This window comes from Sporisorium graminicola, chromosome SGRAM_1 (genome assembly GCF_005498985.1).
Source record: "Sporisorium graminicola strain CBS 10092 chromosome SGRAM_1, whole genome shotgun sequence".
Taxonomy (NCBI): domain Eukaryota; kingdom Fungi; phylum Basidiomycota; class Ustilaginomycetes; order Ustilaginales; family Ustilaginaceae; genus Sporisorium; species Sporisorium graminicola.
In genome coordinates, this window is record NC_043719.1 from 2,159,503 (window position 1) to 2,177,802 (window position 18,300).

The following is an 18,300-nucleotide window of genomic DNA, read 5'->3' on the forward strand; positions in this document are numbered from 1 at the left end:
AGCAATCGGGCAAAACATCCGATCGGACCGATTTTCGAGAAAAAAGTGGAGAGCGCGCGCCTCGATCACACCTGCCTCACAAGCGTTTACCGTGCTTTCGCAGAGTGTTGCTCCACTTGCGCGTCTCGCTCAGAAATCACAGCTTTGGCCACGCTTCCTGAGCTTCCACACTCCTCCTTATCATCCTCGTCCCTTCTGCATCCTTTCATACTACCCCGTATCGACACCGCACACCCTGAATTGGCAAAGTGCATTTGGAGCATACGCATACGAGGTTCAACTTTCCTGTTCGACCACGTCTTGGTCTCATTCCGTACAAGTGCTAGCCGACAGTGATATCCAGCTGATAGCGGCGCGGCACACATTTTCCGACAAGCCACCAACAGAACGCCTGAAAGTGGCATCAGAACTGCGATATGGAGGAGATCGGTATCGCTTCGCTGAAGCGCTCCGAGCCCACGCTCGAGGATGCAGCTGCCGAAAAGGCGGCCATCCGCCAGGAGATGGCAGCGGAGGAGGACATATATCTTCGCTTCAAGAAGCTGCAGCAGCACCTCGAATTCCTCAACACCATGGAAGACTATGTCAAGGATGAACAGAGAAACCTCAAGCGCGAGCTTGTAAGAGCGCAAGAGGAGGTCAAGCGCATCCAGTCGGTTCCTCTCGTTATCGGCCAATTCCTCGAGCCCATCGACCAGCACACGGGCATTGTCGGATCCACCACCGGATCCAATTACGTCGTCCGCATTCTCTCCACAATCGACCGTGAGCTGCTCAAGGCCAGCTCGAGTGTCGCATTGCATCGCCACTCGAACGCACTGGTAGACGTGCTCCCACCAGAGGCCGACTCGTCGATCGCCATGCTGGGACAGGATGAGAAGCCAACAGAGACGTACCAGGATATTGGTGGTATGGACATCCAGAAGCAGGAGATTCGAGAAGCTGTGGAGCTCCCGTTGGTGCAGTTCGACCTGTACCGTCAAATCGGTATCGACCCACCGCGTGGTGTGCTGCTCTACGGTCCCCCCGGTACAGGGAAGACGATGCTGGTCAAGGCCGTGGCCAACGCGACGACCGCCAGCTTCATTCGCGTCGTCGGCTCTGAATTCGTGCAAAAGTACCTCGGTGAAGGACCAAGGATGGTGCGTGACGTCTTCCGACTTGCGCGCGAAAACGCACCTGCCATCATCTTCATCGACGAGATCGACGCCATCGCCACCAAGCGTTTCGACGCGCAGACGGGTGCGGATCGTGAAGTGCAACGTATCTTGCTGGAATTGCTCAACCAGATGGACGGCTTCGACCAGGGAAGCAACGTCAAGGTCATCATGGCCACCAACCGAGCCGACACGCTCGACCCAGCATTGCTGCGACCCGGTCGTCTGGATCGAAAGATCGAATTCCCCACGCCATCACGTCGTGAGAAGCGTCTAATCTTCCAGACCATCTGCGGCAAGATGAACTTGAGTCCGGAGGTGGATCTTGAAGACTACGTGGGACGTCCTGACAAGCTGTCGAGTGCCGAGATTGCCAGCATCTGCCAAGCAGCGGGATTGCAGGCGGTGCGCAAGAACCGCTATGTCATCATGCCCGAGGACTTTGAGGAGGCGTGGAAGCAGATTGTCAAGAAGCCGGACGATTCCAAGATGGAGTTCTACCAGTAGTCATTCTGAGCCCACAACGTTCTGTTTTTGCAATCCACTTTTCTTGCCATCAGTGTCTCATTAAAGTCTCGATAGGATCATCGAGTCGAGTTGGTTTGTGGACAGTGTGAAGTAATCGCCGACCTTTCGCCTCGCCAACTTCCAATATCGTAGTTTTGCGGTATGCTCTGGGTGATTCTCGGTCGATAGCTGGAGCCTCTTCAAGGAACGGGTGACATACGTCGACGTCAAGGAAAGGATTCAAGTGGTCTGATTGGAGGACGAAAACGCACAACGCGTTCCGGAAGCAACTTTTTCGTTTTCTTTCAGATTTTCTCCTGACAAGCGCTTCACAGTTTCCTTCTTGACCACACCATCCTATTCCGTCCCGAATCAGAGACGTCCTCGCAAGACATCGGCACAGCACAGTGATGAACACGGCCTTGATCTTCGATCGTATATGAAGCTAGCATCGACCTTCCGACTCTCTCCCGAAAAGTTCTGAGCCAGCAGCGTTGCTCACCACCACAGCTTTCCCTCCCAGCCCCCGAGATCTCGCCCCTATCAGTTCACTCCTCTCTCCACACAAGTCCACACGGTCCATCGCTGATTTTGATTCCGCCTTTGAGTCCTCCTTTGCTTCCCCACCTTCTTCCACCCTCTCTCGCTCTCTCTTCCTGCCTCTTGCTGCAACGCACCTTATAAATTTACTGTTTTCGGCATTTCCTCTTCGGGGGCCCCAAGCCAAACGGTTTACGGAAAGGTGCAAGAACAATGCCTTGTCTTACAGGGTGAATCCCATGCTTACTCACGGCGTCGGCCCTTATTCCGTGGCCTTCACTGTCCAAGCACCGAGTCAATCACTTTCACTTTCACTCTGGGTACACTTTTGTTTTCTTCTTTCTGTTGTTCTTTGTGGCATGCCTGCTAGAGGGCGTGCAATGAATAAATATAGACAAAGCTTGACTTAGACTTTGCTTTGTTAGCTGGGCGTCGGAAGCAGGTGTGTTGAGAGTGAAGCGCTCGTGAAGGTTCAAGGAGAGAACATGCAGGGGGAACATGCAGGAAGAAACTTGGTGTTATACAGGAATCGGGGAAAGAAGATGAATCGGGCGCTGCGCTCTGAGGCGAGTCACCGGAGAATCTCCGAACCCTGAGAAGAACGCTCAGTTCGCCTTGACGCCTGCACCTGTGCATGAAATACATGCTCTTTCAAGGGGACCCGCGCTCGACCTTACCATCGCCACCATTACCACATCCCATACATCGACTATCAGCATGCCGGGCTACACACTAGCAGTCATCGGGTGCGGCACCATGGGCGTCGCCATCCTGTCTGGCGTACTCGACTCTCAACGATCGCAGCAGGCGCTTGCATCGTCAATGGCATCCTCCATCTCTTCGCTAAACGACTCCACCACGGGCGACGACCTCACCGAGCTGCCCAGCAGATACATTGCCACGGTCAACCGGCTTGAGTCTGTGCGTCGCCTCAAGAAGACCTTCTCCGAGTATCCCGACATCGAGATCCACGCGGGCAAAAACGTCCAAGCCGCCCGGGATGCCGACGTGATCCTCCTCGGCTGCAAGCCACAGATGGTGGAGGACATCATCGCCGAGCCGGGCATGAAGGAGGCGTTGGACGGGAAGCTGGTCATCTCTATCTGCGCTGGTCTGCGCATTTCGCAGATGGTTGAATGGGTGACTCCCGCAACCAAAGTGGTGCGTGCGATGCCCAACACCCCCTGCAAGATTCGCGAAGGCATGACCATCCTCACCCCTTTGCCGTCATCCCTGCCCAACGCAGGACTTGACCGCAACATCCTCCTCTCCATATTCAGCGCCGTCGGGCGGTGTCGCTTCTTGGACGAAAAGCACTTTGATGCGTGCACAGCGCTCGCCGGCTCCGGTCCTGCGTTTGCGTGCGTGTTCCTGGAAGCCATGGCAGATGGAGGGGTAATGATGGGTCTCCCGCGACAGGAGGCGCTGGAGTTGGCTGCGCAGACCATGCAGGGTGCTGCGAGGATGGTCATGCAGTCCGGAATGCATCCCGCTGCTATCAAGGATTCGGTGACCACGCCCGGCGGATGCACGATTGCGGGTCTGTTGAACTTGGAGGACGGCAAGGTCAGGAGCACTGTTGCGCGTACCATCCAGGCTGCTGCGGAACACGCCAGCGGGCTCGGTCAGAACAAGAAGTAGAAGTTGGAGCGTGAACCTTGCTAAAGAGAGGCTTCTGTCGACGCACACATTCATTCCAGCGATTCTTTCAATGCAATGCAATGTGCGGTCTAATGTTTCCAGATGTAATCCAGCTCGCTATCGTGAGAGAGAGAGAGAAAACTGTCTATGTCAATTTCGCAGCTCTACGCCTTGCACAAGAGCCCATCTTCGTCAAGCACGGCCAATTGCGCGCCCAAACACCATCCCAACTCCGTACCACCCAGCTTCTTGGCAATGCTCACTTCGCGATCTCCACTCAACTCGTAGCCCAAACTGAGCAAGCCGTGCATGAAGGTGAGATCCAAACACGTATCGGGGCGATCCTCGAGCTGTTCTATCGCCTTTGCACTGAAACCCTGAGTGTCGGTCCTGGTATAGGCGCACGCGCGCTGCGCAACGGCCTCGAGGTCCTTGATCTTGAATTTGGGCCCCAACCCGAGCGGTTCGAGGCGGTCGGTAAAGTACGAGAGCGCGATAATGGGTGCAGTCTTGAAGGTCTCCATGAGCGAAGGCTGGTAGACGCCGCCAAACGAGCACGGGCGTGCGGAGCATACGGCGTCCTTGTCCATCATCACCTCGACCAAGCGTCGACACGCAGTGAACCCGCCGTCGGTGCCGACCATGGTGACGTTGGCGTGCGTCTTCTGCCCCGGCTGCGAGATGGGCACCACCTTACTACGACCGTTGGAGAAGCAGGGCGACGGGATGCGCGTCGTCTCTGGACGCAGCGAGGACCACTCGAACGATCCCTGCTCGCCGTCGTGCGCCGACCCGGTCAGCACCGCATTCGGGTGCGCCAGACTGTACGTGAATGCAGCAAGCGAGTTGATCGACATGCGCGCCTGCATCAGCCCGTAGCCCAGGTACGAGTTCTGGTAGAGCGTGTGCGGCTTGGTGCCAAACGCGTTGAACTGGTATACATGTTCGCCCGGCTGCATGCCCTGCAGCGCCGAGGGGAAGCTGGGCTCGAACACGATCTGTGTCGAGCCACCGCCCAGATCCATCACGGCGGCGGTCTCGAGCTTTTCGGACGACGATGAGCCGATGCGGTTCAAGAGGTAGTTGACCGTGATCCAGGCGAACACACCCTCGTCCTTGCCCTCCATAATCTCGACTCCCTTGGACGCCTTGGACCCGTCGGCATTCTTGCCGTCGGCAATGGGGAAGGGGAACTCGTTCTCGAGCATGTGTCTTACAGCCTTGATGATGTCCTCGGCCTGCTTGCCAGGCAAGAGACGCAGCCCGGCGGTTGCTTTGACTGCTACAGGTGTGCATTTGCGCAAGCTGTGCGGGACCTGTTCCAGAGCCGACTTGAGCAACGGCCGCAACGAGTCGGCAGCAGCAGCGGGATTGGTGCCGTAGTCACTGAGCCCGCCTGTGATTTTCTCGAAGTGCTCGTGTTCGAGCTCTGGTGATGCCGAGCAGTAGTTGAAGCGGTAGACGTGGATACGGCTGCCTGTGCTACCAGCATCGATCATCAGCGCATACTGCACCAGCGGTCTTGGATTGCCTTTGTGGTCGAGCGGTCGTAAACCGGTGCCATCGCATCGAGTCGTCTTGGTAGGATCCGGGTGCAGCGCTGGCTTCTCGCGGACGGTGTCGGCCTTGGTGCCTGCTACGGGTGCCTTTGCAGGTGTCGGTGATGCCGGCGAGCTGAATGGGAAACCGACGGCGTTGGTGTTGCTGCTACCTTGTTCCGGCTTGGCCTTCCATGGCGCGTGCTTATACGCCTGCCCCACCTGACCAGCCTTGTCGTTGACGTAGTCGACCACGGCGTCCCTCGAGTCCCTCCTGCCAAACAGAACGATGAGTGCCACAAAGCCAAAGAGGATGAGGGCGAGACGTCGAGAACCGAGTGGCATCCTTCTTGTCGACCACGCTCGCGAAGAGATTCCTGCTGGACCGGTCGATGCGGACTGCGGCGGATATACAGTGAGATCGTCGCCGTCGGTGTCGTGTCCGTTTTGACCAAGAAGAGCACCGGTCTCGGTGCTGTCCAAGTCGACCGAGGAGCGAGTGTTGGACTTGTGATTCTTGCCCGGAGCTGGGAAAGACATGGAATGTGCAGTATTCCTACTTCTGACAGCGGTATGTGACAGAGCTTGCCAACGACCGGTGCAGTTGCAGCAGAGTGAGACGAGATGGTGGTGTAGTCTATCAATGACGATTCGTGACGTTTGCTGGCTGCTACTTCTTCCTGAAACGTCGATTCGGCTTACGCTGAAAGAGGAAATGAAATTCAAGGTGAAATTCAAGGCGCGTGGCTTTGGCTGTTTTCGCAGATGTGCTTGGGCGACAGATCGTTCGGACAAGCAAGGTCACGGCCAGCTTCGCATCCTCGCACCTCAACACAGTGCACAAAAGGCTTAAGTATGGTCGCCGTCTTGACCAAGTTCTGAAGTGAGCCTGTTCGCTCCATGAATCACCGCGAGCGCTTGTAAGGCTGAAAGAAGCTTTGCTGCAGATCTGTGCCCGAGTCAGGGAAAAGGGAGGAGTCGATGACAGGCTCTTGTCTGGTGTGGTACGGTACAGTAACTTCGATGCAAGGAACGTGCGTTTGGCTCACGCTGTGACCGGACATTTTCTTTTCCCCTCTTTTTTCCGCTCTTTGGTGATGGGTGACGCTGTGGAGAGCGGGTGGCCATTTTTTTTTGTATAGCAAACTTGAGTGTCGTGCATGCCATTCGCGATTGGATAACGTACGTAGTTGTCGATCCTCCATCTCCTCTCGAACACCGCGACGTTCACTCTTGGCCGGGCTGCCGTCCGTAAGGCCCGTCGTGCCAGCAAAGATCGTCGACTCAGCAGCACTTTCGTCGAAAATCATGCCGGCTCCACCGACCACTCCGGATCAGCTGCCATCAGACCTGCCGCACACCGCGTTGGAACCGGTCCGATCTATCGAGTCGAGTCACACCCCTCCGCCCACCTTGCTGAATCCGGGCATGGCGACAAATCCCACTTCGGGCCTCACGCTACTTGAACCGCCCAAGCCTTGCAGCAGCACCTCCAAAGCCAACTCTCCAAGCAGCATCTTTCAAGACACAACCGACTCGCCTGCTTCCAGCATGACTGACCAACCCGTCGCGGACGCCACCGCCGATGATGCTCCCATCAACAGGACGCATGCAAAGGTGCACGACATGTCGTCATTGCCGCACGGCCACTCCGCTGATCAGTCGTCCGCTCCTCTCAACTCGCCGTGCTTTGTGCACTCCTATCTCGATCGTGGCGTAGCGCTCGGAGAAAGTCTCAAGAAGCAGCGTCGCCAGCTCAGCCGTCAGCGCGGTCATCGACAAAAGAATCCGCGAACCTATTCGCAGAGCGACGTTGCTTCAGCCGATGATGACGCTTCTCCTCAACCCGAGCGTATCAGAGCCCAACCTATCCCCGAGGATGATCAATCGACCTCGGCAGCGAGCCAATCCAACACCGGCGCATCTTCATCTACTTCTACTGCCATTCCGATCGATCGACCGCCTACTCTGATGGGGGAAAAGAGCACGCCAATCACGGACGCAGCCTCCTCGTCGGCGGAACGAGCGACACAGCGCACATCGGCTCGAGTCCGTATCCGCACCAGCTCCGACGACGACGACGGCGATGATGACGACGACCCAGACGCCGACAATGTCGCACATCAACCTCTATCAGATCAGAGCTCGTCGTATGGCTCTTCATATTCCTACTCGACCGATGAAGAAGATTCGGACAAGGTGCGATCCCTCACCCGCCAGCTGGCGGAAACTGCCGTAGGTGTGCGAGAGATGAGCAAGCAGCTCGGTCGTGCACGCGTCAAGTCCACCATCCAGTCCGTCATGATCATCACAAAGGCGCGCGACAATCATCTCATCAAACTCACTCGTGAGCTTGCTCTGTGGCTCATGACCACGCCACGCAACGGCAAGGACACGGGACTCATTGTCTATGTCGATTCGCAGCTTCGCCAATCCAAGCGTTTCGACGCGGACGGCATCCGCAGAGACTACCCGCAGCTATTTGACTCGCGGCCACCCAGGCGCACGCCGAGTATGTCGTCATCCTTTTCCTCCTCCGCCGCATCAGCGACAGATAGCAATGGCACCTTCAATCGAGCCGAGGGCGGCAACCAACTGCGCTTTTGGACCGCCGACATGTGCTCGCGCTCGCCTCATCTCTTTGACTTTGTTGTCACGCTGGGTGGCGACGGTACCGTGCTTTTCTGCTCGTGGCTCTTCCAACGCATCGTGCCTCCCGTTCTACCATTCGCACTTGGGTCGCTCGGCTTCTTGACCAACTTTGACTTCAAGGCTTATAAAGATGTGATGAAGTCAGCGCTCGACGATGGCATTCGCGTCAACCTCCGCATGCGCTTCACCGCGACAGTCTATCGTGCAACCCTACCCTCTTCAAGCTCAGCGGATCGACACCGTCGCCACGCCATAAAATCTGGAAAGACGGGCGAAATCATCCTCAACTCGGTCAAGAACTGCGGCTGGGATGCCATCGAATCGCCCAATCCAGACGCAAGCCATCAACGGCGTTCGGACCTGCGTCCAGACGACGAAGTGGTGCTGCCGTCCATGGAGAAGAAGTCAAACAGGAAGGGCAGGAGCGGTAAAAAGGGCCGTGATAAGGAGATCATGTGTTTCAGCACGCGGCCCGTCGAAACATTCGAGGTGTTGAACGACTTGGTGGTCGATCGAGGTCCTAGCCCGTACGTCAGCCTGTTGGAAGTATTCGGAGATGAGCATCACATGACAACGGCACAGGCAGATGGTCTCTGCATCTCCACCCCAACCGGCTCCACGGCCTATTCGCTCTCGGCAGGCGGCAGCCTGGTGCATCCAGAGATCCCGGCCATCCTGATCACGCCCATTTGCCCACACACACTGTCGTTCCGGCCCATGCTGTTGCCGGACAGTATTGAGCTGCGCATCGCGGTGCCTTACAATTCGAGGAGTACAGCATGGGCCAGCTTCGACGGGCGTGGCCGCGTCGAGCTCAAACAAGGCGACCACATCAAGGTGACCGCCAGTCGCTATCCTTTCCCCACTGTGTGCGCTGAAAACCAGTCCACTGATTGGTTCTCAAGCATATCGCGAACGCTCAAGTGGAACGAGCGACAGAGGCAAAAGTCCTTTGTCGTGGTGGAAGAGGGCGGTGATGCTGATTCAGGCAATGGTGGCGACAAGGGAAAGGGTGCGTCGTCGTCAGCTTCTCCGAGCAAGATGTTTGCCAAGCACATTCGACGTGGAGAAGCAGACAGCAGCGATGACGATGAAGATGACAGCGACGAAGACGAGGACGAGGACAAGGAGCGGGGCAACGACAATGAAGATGCGGAGAAGTTTGACATCGATGATACCAGCACCGCAGTGACGCGCAGTAACAGCCCCAACTTGCACGGCGATGGTCACGCTCACGTACGCAGGCGATCGGGGCAGAGCACGCCTCGACATGTCAATGGCGGTTCGCGACGCAACACGGGTCAGTCGCTATTGAGCTCGTCGTTGCCACGCTTCACCTCGATTACCAATGCGTTTGGATCAAAGTCGAGCGAAGGACACGCGAATGCGGACACATCGTCGATGGTCTCTTCCAATCCGAGCTCATTGCTCAATAGCCCTGACCGTTTCGGCTTGCAAGGTCCTCCTCTACCGCCGAAAGCCATCAGCGAGCGACACCTTCTCAGTGCAGATTTTCGCCTCGATGGAGGACGCGCACGGGGAGAGAAGGACCAGTTGTCTTCGTCGACATCTCACCCTAGATCGTCAACCGGTGCTGATGCTGGCTCCGACTCAACGCCTCGAAGCTCTTGCACACCCAACAGCGGACGCAGCAGAAGCACGCAGTCCAAGCCCATGACGCCGTCGTCGGCTCTCACTCGAGACAAGACGCCGCAGGGTCTTCGAGACTCGACACGCCAGGATGACTCGGCGAAGCAGCAGGAGCGGTTCGATCGATCAGGAGGCAGCATGGGCGGCACCGCGCTCGTTGTATATGGGCAGGACAAGAGTGATTCGGATTCGACTACGGGAGCAGGTCAATAGCGAGCATGATCAAGCTGTAGCGCAATCATCCGAAATGCCGTTCCTTGAATTCAGCGTCAACTTGGTGCAGAGTTGTCGATCTTCAAGCATGCCCTGATGTTGAGCATTGAGCTCCAGCTGGACGGATGATCTTCGCTCGTGTTTGCCCGATGATAAGACAGACGAAATACAGCTGGGTCGGCTTTTGATAGCTCGGGTCGCACGCAAAGAAGGACAACGCCCGCAACAGCAAGAGAGCTTCTTCACGCGATCGGCCAAAGCGTAGGCGAACAGATGGAACGATGTTGTCCGTTGCAAGCAAAGCGCGCGTATGTTGCAATCCGAGTTCTCACACTTTTGTCTGTTGTCTGCAAAGTAAGAAGGCGTACCTTATCGAGAGAGACAAGCGAGAGGTACGGCAATTGTCGCTGCATTTGCCTGTCTGTTTAGGCAAACGACGCCGTGACTGGTTCAGCTAAGAACCTTGTGAGGCTGTGTGAAGTGGTTGGCATCGGGACGTGGGTCTTTGTGTTGCCTGTGACAGGATCAGCGTGCAACCAATGCACAATATCGACCCACGTGCAAAGGACGACGACATACAGTACAAAAGCGTGTGCTCGATGCCGACACACGCATCGCCACACCGTGAACCACGAGCTTGCCAAAAGCCGAACTGAGCCGTTTCACCCTCATTGGCGCTAGTGTGACTGTGCGTTGGCTCATTGCTGCGCCGGAACACCCGGGTCGAGAGCGGGCAGCATCGTTGTGAAAGACAGTCTGGACGTAACACAGTTCGGATCTTTGAAACTTTCCACATTCCTCTCGTCCAAGACGCTGTGCAATCTCCAACAAAAGGGAGAAGTGAACTCGGCTACGTCGCTCAACAGCAGATCTGCTGATGATGTCTCACTTTGTCGGATTCTTGCAAAATATTGGACCGCTTTCTGATCTCCGCGACACCCACCACGAGCTGTCAATCGTCGAAAAAGACATCGCTTTGTTGTTTAGTAGCCAAATTTTCCAGGCTCCGACGCCTTTCTTCCACACGAGGACAGCAGTCCTTTGACTGCATCACCGCGTCATGCTCACCAAATTCGAGCAAGGACGCTGATACGAGCACCTTCCCTTCCATCGCAATAGGGCTCGTCATGTCATTCCAAAGGTTGTTTTGACTCTTTGCGACGATCCAGATCGTCGACCTGCTTGCTTGCTGCTGCTGGATGCAAATCCCATGTCACGCCTTTCTGCCTCACTTCATGGCACTTGTAATCGCCGGTCCGCTCTTACCTAAGCGGCCACCTGCCTCCGATACACGATTCGTAGTATTCTTACGCAAGCAAGGCCAGACACAAAGGTAGCACAGTTTATAGGTTGAGAAGGGAAAGAGGGATCGTCAATCCCTTTCGGTAGTGTTGGCTCAGACAGTGTGAGACAGGACAGATCCACTTGAACAAGGTTGAAGAACTCAGACGAGAGTGTCAGTGATCCTGTCTTTGGCGAGACAGGCTCGACAGGCCCGACGTGGTTGACTGGTGAGACTGGCTGTGTCGTTTCAAATCTACGCGCTCTGCAGGCAAGGAGAAGGGTGGGCTGCCTGTGTTTCAGGCTTGGTGAATTGGGCGAAGTCTCTCACCCCGCCCCGTGCTAGCGGGACCCGTGATTAGCACGGTTCAGGATCTGCATACGGCTGGCTCGTGTCTTTGGCCTTTGCTGTGCTCAGACCCACCACTGCAACCGTTACCGGACATAAAATTTGGTCTCAACTTGAACCCAAGGTAGGTTACACTTCTCAGCCAAATGTGCATGCCTTTTCCAGAGCTGCCCATTGGAGAAGTCGAGCCCCTCGTCAAACAGGTGGCGCATGCAGGGTCGACCGCCTCGGCTTGACACTGCCAGATTGCAGGCGTGCCGCTGTGACGAGCTCGCTTCTGCTCGCAATTCTTTGATCCGTCGAGCTGTGCCTTGGAGGCCTAGGCGACCTCGACATCTAATCGACGCGACACGGCAAGCGACCTCGCTCGACTGAGCTCATACCCAGATTCCGACACAGTGCTCATTGGGCAGTAGCCGACCGTGCAGATCGTTTTTTTTTTTTCCGGCCTGGTGCGGTGAGTCTCCGCCTTTTGCATCTCGGCGTCTTGACGAGAAAATTGGAGGAATTGCAATTTCAGAATGGCCCGCTCTGGCCCTGCTTGCCAGCTCATCAACCCCGTCGCCAGATACAAACAACACACCACACCACGAGGTCACAATACAGACCACGACAGTGTGAGCACCATGCGCCATCCTGTTAATTCCTCCGGGTTGTCCAGCGTTACCACAAGCGGAAACGACACTGTGCTCAAAGCTTGATGGCGAGCATGGAGCCTTTGGATTTCAAAGCCTCAGCTCGCAACTTTTATATGTTACTGTATCTCTTGAATAAAAAGGTTTTTTTTTTGGTTTTTTTTTTTTTGCTGGCTTGTCGATCCCGCCGCTGACCGTCCTTTCGAGTTCGGAGAAAGTGGAACAGGAAACTGGAATTACATAAAGGAATCTCTCCGCCTCTCACTCTGCGCTGGAATGATAGAAGAACAGGACACACGAAAACAGGGGTCTGATAGTTTCTATTTGTATGTCGCGCTCAGCCCGTTGCCTCAATTAGCCCCGCGCGTCTGACGCCTTCACGGAGGACACAGCGGCCCGTTTCTGGCCTTTTTTCTGCGCAACCACTTCCCGCGCCCCGCCTCGCCAGTCCGCCCGCTATGCCGGTCCTGCTTGGCTGACCTTCACAGATCGACGACGGTCGTGGAAAATCAGAGACAGCCGAGTAGTAGCTATTTTTCGCTTTTGCTGTCTTGCTATCGGAGAAAGCGGTGTCCGTGCTCCTCCTCTTGTGTACCTACCTGCGAATCGCCTGACTTTGGGAATCAGGAGCATGCCTTTGGGTAGTTATATTGTGTCGCTCTTCCTTTCGCAACCGCCGCCCTGGTCGCCATGCTCTGCTGGACATGCACTCTGTGGTGTGACAAATTTTCTGACAGACTGCAACGCAGAGCACGGAACAGATAGACACGCTTAGCGAGACAGACTGCAGCCGTCAACGACAGAGGGTGACATCGCCTCTGTCCTACACTACACTTGGGCTTCATGCAAAGGCAAAGTCGATAGATCTGCCTGTGGTCTTCGTCCAGCTACACCAGACAGTTCGTATTATCGCAGCTTCAAGCCCCTTGATCTCGTCACACATTGCCTGTCATTTTTATTTTTATCCCATTTCTTCAGGAATTCCAATTTGTCTTTTCTCGCGCCAAACAACCGCCTGGCCGTGTCACACTCGAGAATCGAGAGCCCGCTCGAGACCCTCTCACTGTCTCTCTCTGCGTGTGACAACCTCGCGCAGATCAACCAACGCTCAGCCGAATCGCCTCTCTCGCTGGCTGGTTCGCCTGCTGACACCTGCTCCTCCTCCCCGTCCCCACCGCACCGCATCGCCCTTGACATTCAGGACAATCACCATCTCCCTCCTTCACTTCACGGAACTCACCCACCATCTCCACCACCTCCGATCACCGCTTTTGCTCGTTCACCTCGGCCATCGACTACCTGTCCCACCGAGAATCCCCAACCCCACCGCCTCTGCCTCTGCCACTGCCACTGCCATCGCGTTCGAGTTCCGGACCCCGACCGCCAACGTTTCCGCACCTCCTCATTTTCGACGGATCAGCCAGCACAGCACCCGCGATCTTCTTCTCTGCACCTGCTCTGCAGTCGACATCGGCCCTGTTCTGCCTCAATTTCATCAGTTTGTCGGCGACCATTGCATAGCAACACCCGTGGTCACCTTTTTCGCCGAGCCGCTTTCACCAACACCGGAAACCGTATTCTGCGACTCTGCCTTTTACCCACGCTCGCCACTTCAGCCCCAGCTTTTCGTGTCGACTGTCAACGCATCCATGTCAACGGACACCTTGCATCGCATCACACCACACTCGGGCCTCTGACTTAGCATCGTCGACTATCACCCCACCGTTTCCTCGATCCTTTGCACCTGCTCTCACCGCTGAGCTCTCGACTTCATCCTGCTCAGCAGCCTCAGCTCGCGTCCTTGCTCGACCGTCCCGTCGATTTCTGTCCTCTGCTGCGCGCTTCGACCTCTAAGCCAGCGCTGCACCACCACTTTCCTCCTCAGACCCACCGACATCTCGAGACCGGTCAGCGCTTTCAGCTCAGTAGCTCACTCTTTGCACGTCTCCGATTTGACGCCTGGAGTTGTAAATATAACCTCCCGGTGACTCTTCTCTTCTGGCGAACCGCGGCATACCCCACGTCATTACCAACACAGATGTCTCGTTGCCGTTACGCAGGCATCTGATTATCGTTACGTCTCCCGCAGGCTTGCAGCTTCACGCCGTCACATTCCACGCTCGACCTGAACCATTGTCAGGGTGAGACAGGTGCCTGTTTTCGCCCATCGTCGCCGATTCCAATCACCTTCTCTTGGGCCACATACACCGAATAAGCAAGGTGCAGCTGCTGCCTAGATTAAAACACAAAGGCTATTCTGCTGAGCCAGGCAGGCTGGCCAGCGTCGCCTTACACCATTCTATCCACACAGAGAGCCATGGGGCCGAGCGGCGCGAGAACGGGGATCCCCTTCCCCGGCGCCAGCAGCGCCAGCAGCACCAGTGGCTCTGTGCGCGCTGCTTCCATTCCGCGCTCGGTCGCCGATTCTGCCTCCGAATCGGGCGAAGCGATGGAGCATCGCGACATGGACGTCGACTCAGAGACCCCAACAGCAGCAGCAAGGCGCACAACACACACCGCCGTGGAGTCTTCCACCAGCCTACCCAGCATCAAAAACCTCTTTGGCATCGAGCGCAAGGAGCCGCTCGCTTCGGTTCGACGTGCTGATGCATTATCCGAGGACGGTCATTCCTCCCGTGGCACCGCGACTCCAAGTTCGCCAGCCGCCATCTCAGCATCGTCGCAATCCCTAGAGCACCGCGGCCACCGCAGCCACGCCAGCACCAGCAGCTTTTCAGAATTTCAATCAGGGCTCTCGCACAGTGCCAGCTCTTCCTCGCTTGGGCCCATTCGTACACGACATTCTTCGAATGCTTCCGGCTCGTACGGTCGCAGTGGACCAATTGTGCCTAGCACTCCGCCTCGTCACGCTGGCGTAGCTGCACACCCTTTCAGTCCAGAAGATGCTGCAGGCCCGAGACGCAGAGTCGACTCGCGCTCTCGCCAGGCGCAGGCACTCAAAGGGCTGATCCTGTCTCCACCATCTCGCAGACTGCCTCTCGATGGCGACGGACCCGCTTCCGATATGCACCCCGGATCGCAAAGACGCAGCGGTCATCGTCCTGCCTCTTCCTCTTCCGGCTCACTCTCGACGCTCTTTTCGCACATCTCGACCTCTTCCGATCCCGCACCCATGCTGCCACCTGGCTATGTTCCTTCAGCGCACACTTCAGAGGAGAGTGTGCCGCACGAGGGATGGGGAGCCGCCAGCGCTCCTTCAGATAGCACCAGTCCACGCACCAGCTGGCATAGCCGATCCTCGACGCTCGAGTCCGGCGAGGCCGCATACAAGATGACGGGCAGCGATCGTCCCTCCGGTTCGCTGCTGCCACCATTTCGCGAATCGCACTTTCCGCCGGGCGATCTGTCTCGCTATTCACCCGAACGGCATTTTTCGAATCTGTCGCGCCATCGTTCTATGCGTACGCCTGGATCTTCCGCCGATTTGCCTGGCTCTTCCAGTCGACCTCGTGCCCGTACTTTGACAAACGCAGACCGACCCATTGCTCCCTTGCCGAAATCCGAGGATCCAGCGAGGAAGCAGAGGCTCGAGGCTGCGTCGGAACTGATCCGCATGGGTCAGCAGGGGGCCGATGATCCCCATATGGCAGGAGGTGGCGGTCGCATGTACTCGCACAAGCACAGCATGTCGATGCAGGAGCGCGTACCGCTACCCATGGAGCTCTACGAAAACGCCAGCGCCGTCCGAACACATCGACCTAAATCTCATTCCATGTCGGGGCAGGAACCCTTTGATCCAAACATGCCGATTCACCACGGTCCGCCGGGAATGCCCGCGCCGGGGCTGGGTGCACCGCCGTTTGATCGAGGCGGGCCACCGCCACCGCCAGGAACAGGAGGTGCTGGTGCATTTGATTCCTTCCATCCGAGGCGGGGTCGTGGCGCCGGCGATGAGGCATTGCGCCCTGGTGGAGCCGGTTGGGTGTTCCCTCGACGACCCATGCCTTCGGAAGCGGCAGAGGCTCAACGCAATGCATTCCAAGCGCAGATGATGCGAGGACAGGGGCTCGCCAGTGTCCCAGACGGCATCATTTCTGCTCAGCACGGCGGTGGTTTCGGTGGTATGCGTGCAGCACCGAGCACAACGGGAACCATTGCTTCAGGGCAAGCCAAGTACGAATGTGCATGGTGCGGTAAGCGTTTCTCGCGTCCTTCGAGTCTTAAGATCCATCATCATTCTCACACTGGTGAGAAGCCTTTCGTATGCAACGAGCCGGGCTGCGGACGCTCGTTTAGCGTCCAGTCAAATCTGCGACGACATCAGAAGTGTCATACTCCCGGCGGCGATCAGTCGGAGATGGATCCGTCCCGTCAGCAACACGGGCAAAGTTCGAGTCGGAGTGACGATGGCTACTGGGCTCGTGGGCCGCCTCCTCCCGCCGCCTCTTCTGGAGCGAGGATGAGCCCCATTGCTGGAGGAAGCGGCGGATGGCACCCAGCTCACCCTGCTCATCCGGGCTATGGACCTGGCCCTGGGCCGGGACCTGTGCATGGACCTGTTCACGGGTATGGAATGGGACACCCGCCGCCGCCTGGTTCGGTGCCACCGCAGATGCAGATGCAAATGCAAATGCAGATGCACGGTAAAGATCATCCGCCCCTGTCGCGCTCCGCCTACGAGCCAGGTTCTCGCAGCATGACCACGTGGACCGAGATGCGCCGCGGCGAAATGCCACCGCCCGGCTATCGCGACTATGAGCGCGGCGGACCTGCCGAAGAGCCCTATGCCGCGTCCGGATCGCCACGCCGCTTCACCCAGATGCGCGAGCACCATCTCTCCGAGTCCTCTGCTGAAGAGGAAGAAGAGGACGAATTACTGCACGAAGACGATCCGCCCACAAGAGACGTCAAGTCGGAACGTGATGCTCCTCGATCTATCACAAGAGGCTCGGGCTCGAGCGAAGACGAGGCGGACAGGACGGTCACTTTGAAAAGTGGGCCGAGACCGAGGAGCGCCACGAGCGCCAGCACGACGTCGAACCTCAGGGCCGGGTTCACGTCGTTGTTGAACCCGGAGAATGCGAGGGGTGAGGCGAGGGTTCAAGAGGAGCGATAACTTAGGAGGTTTGGCTTGTTCTCACACTGCATCTTTGAATTCGTGATCCGAGATACCACTTTTTGTACAAGTTTAGCGTGTGTCAGTGAGAGAGTGGCGCTGGGCTTTCCGCACAAGCATTTGGTTTTGTTTGACTTGCAGGACATGGCGTGTCGCTCAAGGATCTCTTTACGAGCCGCTGCAAGTGGCTGCGCTCCTAGCGGCATGTCCGCGTGGTCTACTGTCCTGTACTGTACAGATGTGAAGGGTGAGAAAGGGTTGGAAGCGGAAGAGCACGCGGAAGCAGAAGAGTGGATGAGGAACGTTAAGAGGGCAGGTAGCGAAAGGTCTTCATTAAGTATGATACCGGCTCGACTGGACAGAGACCAACGCCGCACAACTGCGCACTCTGCGCAATTTGCTAGCGAGCATCCGCATCTTGCGCAGCACTCAGATTCCGGCTGGAATCGACGCCGTCAGCATTGAGAAAGCGAGACAGTATTGGGCAAAGTGAGTGTGATTCGCAAGGGCCAAATACAAGGTTGGTGATGAGGAAGAGAGGAAGAAAGGGACGAGCGGAAAGCGGACGGTGCTGGACAGAATTTAAGGTTGTTCCGACACGAAGCGCGCCGCCTCGACTTTTGGCCAGAATACTCGACACACAGACCTTCTTCGCCTGTGTCAATCGTCTAATCACGCTTCTCTTTCCAAAGTATACACTTTTGCCCGTCTTTTTCACACATACCAACACTCGACAATCGCCGTGCAGCAAACCTGCATCTACGAGTTACTAAGCTCTTTCTCACACACACACCAGGAGCTCGCAATCGGCCTGGCTTCGTTCGCACGGGATTTGCACGGCTGCAACGCAAGCAAGCGCTCAGCCCAGGAGCCCACGCAGCTCCAGCGTCCTCAAAATCAGGTCTTCGCTCAAGCCTAAGTTGCTTCATGATTGCGCGCACGCATTCTTTCAGTGTGGCTGCATAATTGAATCCCTCTCGGGTTTCATTGCGGCGGGTCGACTTCTCAGAACATGTCTTCGTTCAAGCATGTGCTTGACGACAACGAGGATGCTCCCTCG

The 18,300-nt window shown here is 56.7% G+C and overlaps 5 protein-coding genes across 5 annotated transcripts; 4 read left to right on the forward strand and 1 right to left on the reverse strand.

The window, feature by feature from the left end:
• Positions 1-416: 416 nt before the first annotated feature.
• Positions 417-1,664, forward strand: EX895_000772 (uncharacterized protein; the record flags this gene model as incomplete). The annotated part of the gene is made up of 1 exon (XM_029881373.1): positions 417-1,664. The coding sequence occupies one exon, from the start codon at positions 417-419 to the stop codon at positions 1,662-1,664; it is 1,248 nt and encodes a 415-aa protein (XP_029742759.1).
• Positions 1,665-2,921: 1,257 nt separating this feature from the next.
• On the forward strand, positions 2,922-3,845 carry EX895_000773 (uncharacterized protein; the record flags this gene model as incomplete). The annotated part of the gene is made up of 1 exon (XM_029881374.1): positions 2,922-3,845. One exon carries the CDS (start codon positions 2,922-2,924, stop codon positions 3,843-3,845), a length of 924 nt encoding a protein of 307 aa, XP_029742760.1.
• A 164-nt stretch (positions 3,846-4,009) lies between these two features.
• On the reverse strand, positions 4,010-5,923 carry EX895_000774 (uncharacterized protein; the record flags this gene model as incomplete). Its single annotated transcript, XM_029881375.1, has 1 exon — positions 4,010-5,923. One exon carries the CDS (start codon positions 5,921-5,923, stop codon positions 4,010-4,012), a length of 1,914 nt encoding a protein of 637 aa, XP_029742761.1.
• Positions 5,924-6,691: 768 nt separating this feature from the next.
• EX895_000775 (uncharacterized protein) lies at positions 6,692-9,898 on the forward strand (the record flags this gene model as incomplete). Its single annotated transcript, XM_029881376.1, has 1 exon — positions 6,692-9,898. One exon carries the CDS (start codon positions 6,692-6,694, stop codon positions 9,896-9,898), a length of 3,207 nt encoding a protein of 1,068 aa, XP_029742762.1.
• A 4,582-nt stretch (positions 9,899-14,480) lies between these two features.
• EX895_000776 (uncharacterized protein) lies at positions 14,481-17,240 on the forward strand (the record flags this gene model as incomplete). Its single annotated transcript, XM_029881377.1, has 1 exon — positions 14,481-17,240. One exon carries the CDS (start codon positions 14,481-14,483, stop codon positions 17,238-17,240), a length of 2,760 nt encoding a protein of 919 aa, XP_029742763.1.
• Between the last annotated feature and the right edge of the window lie 1,060 nt (positions 17,241-18,300).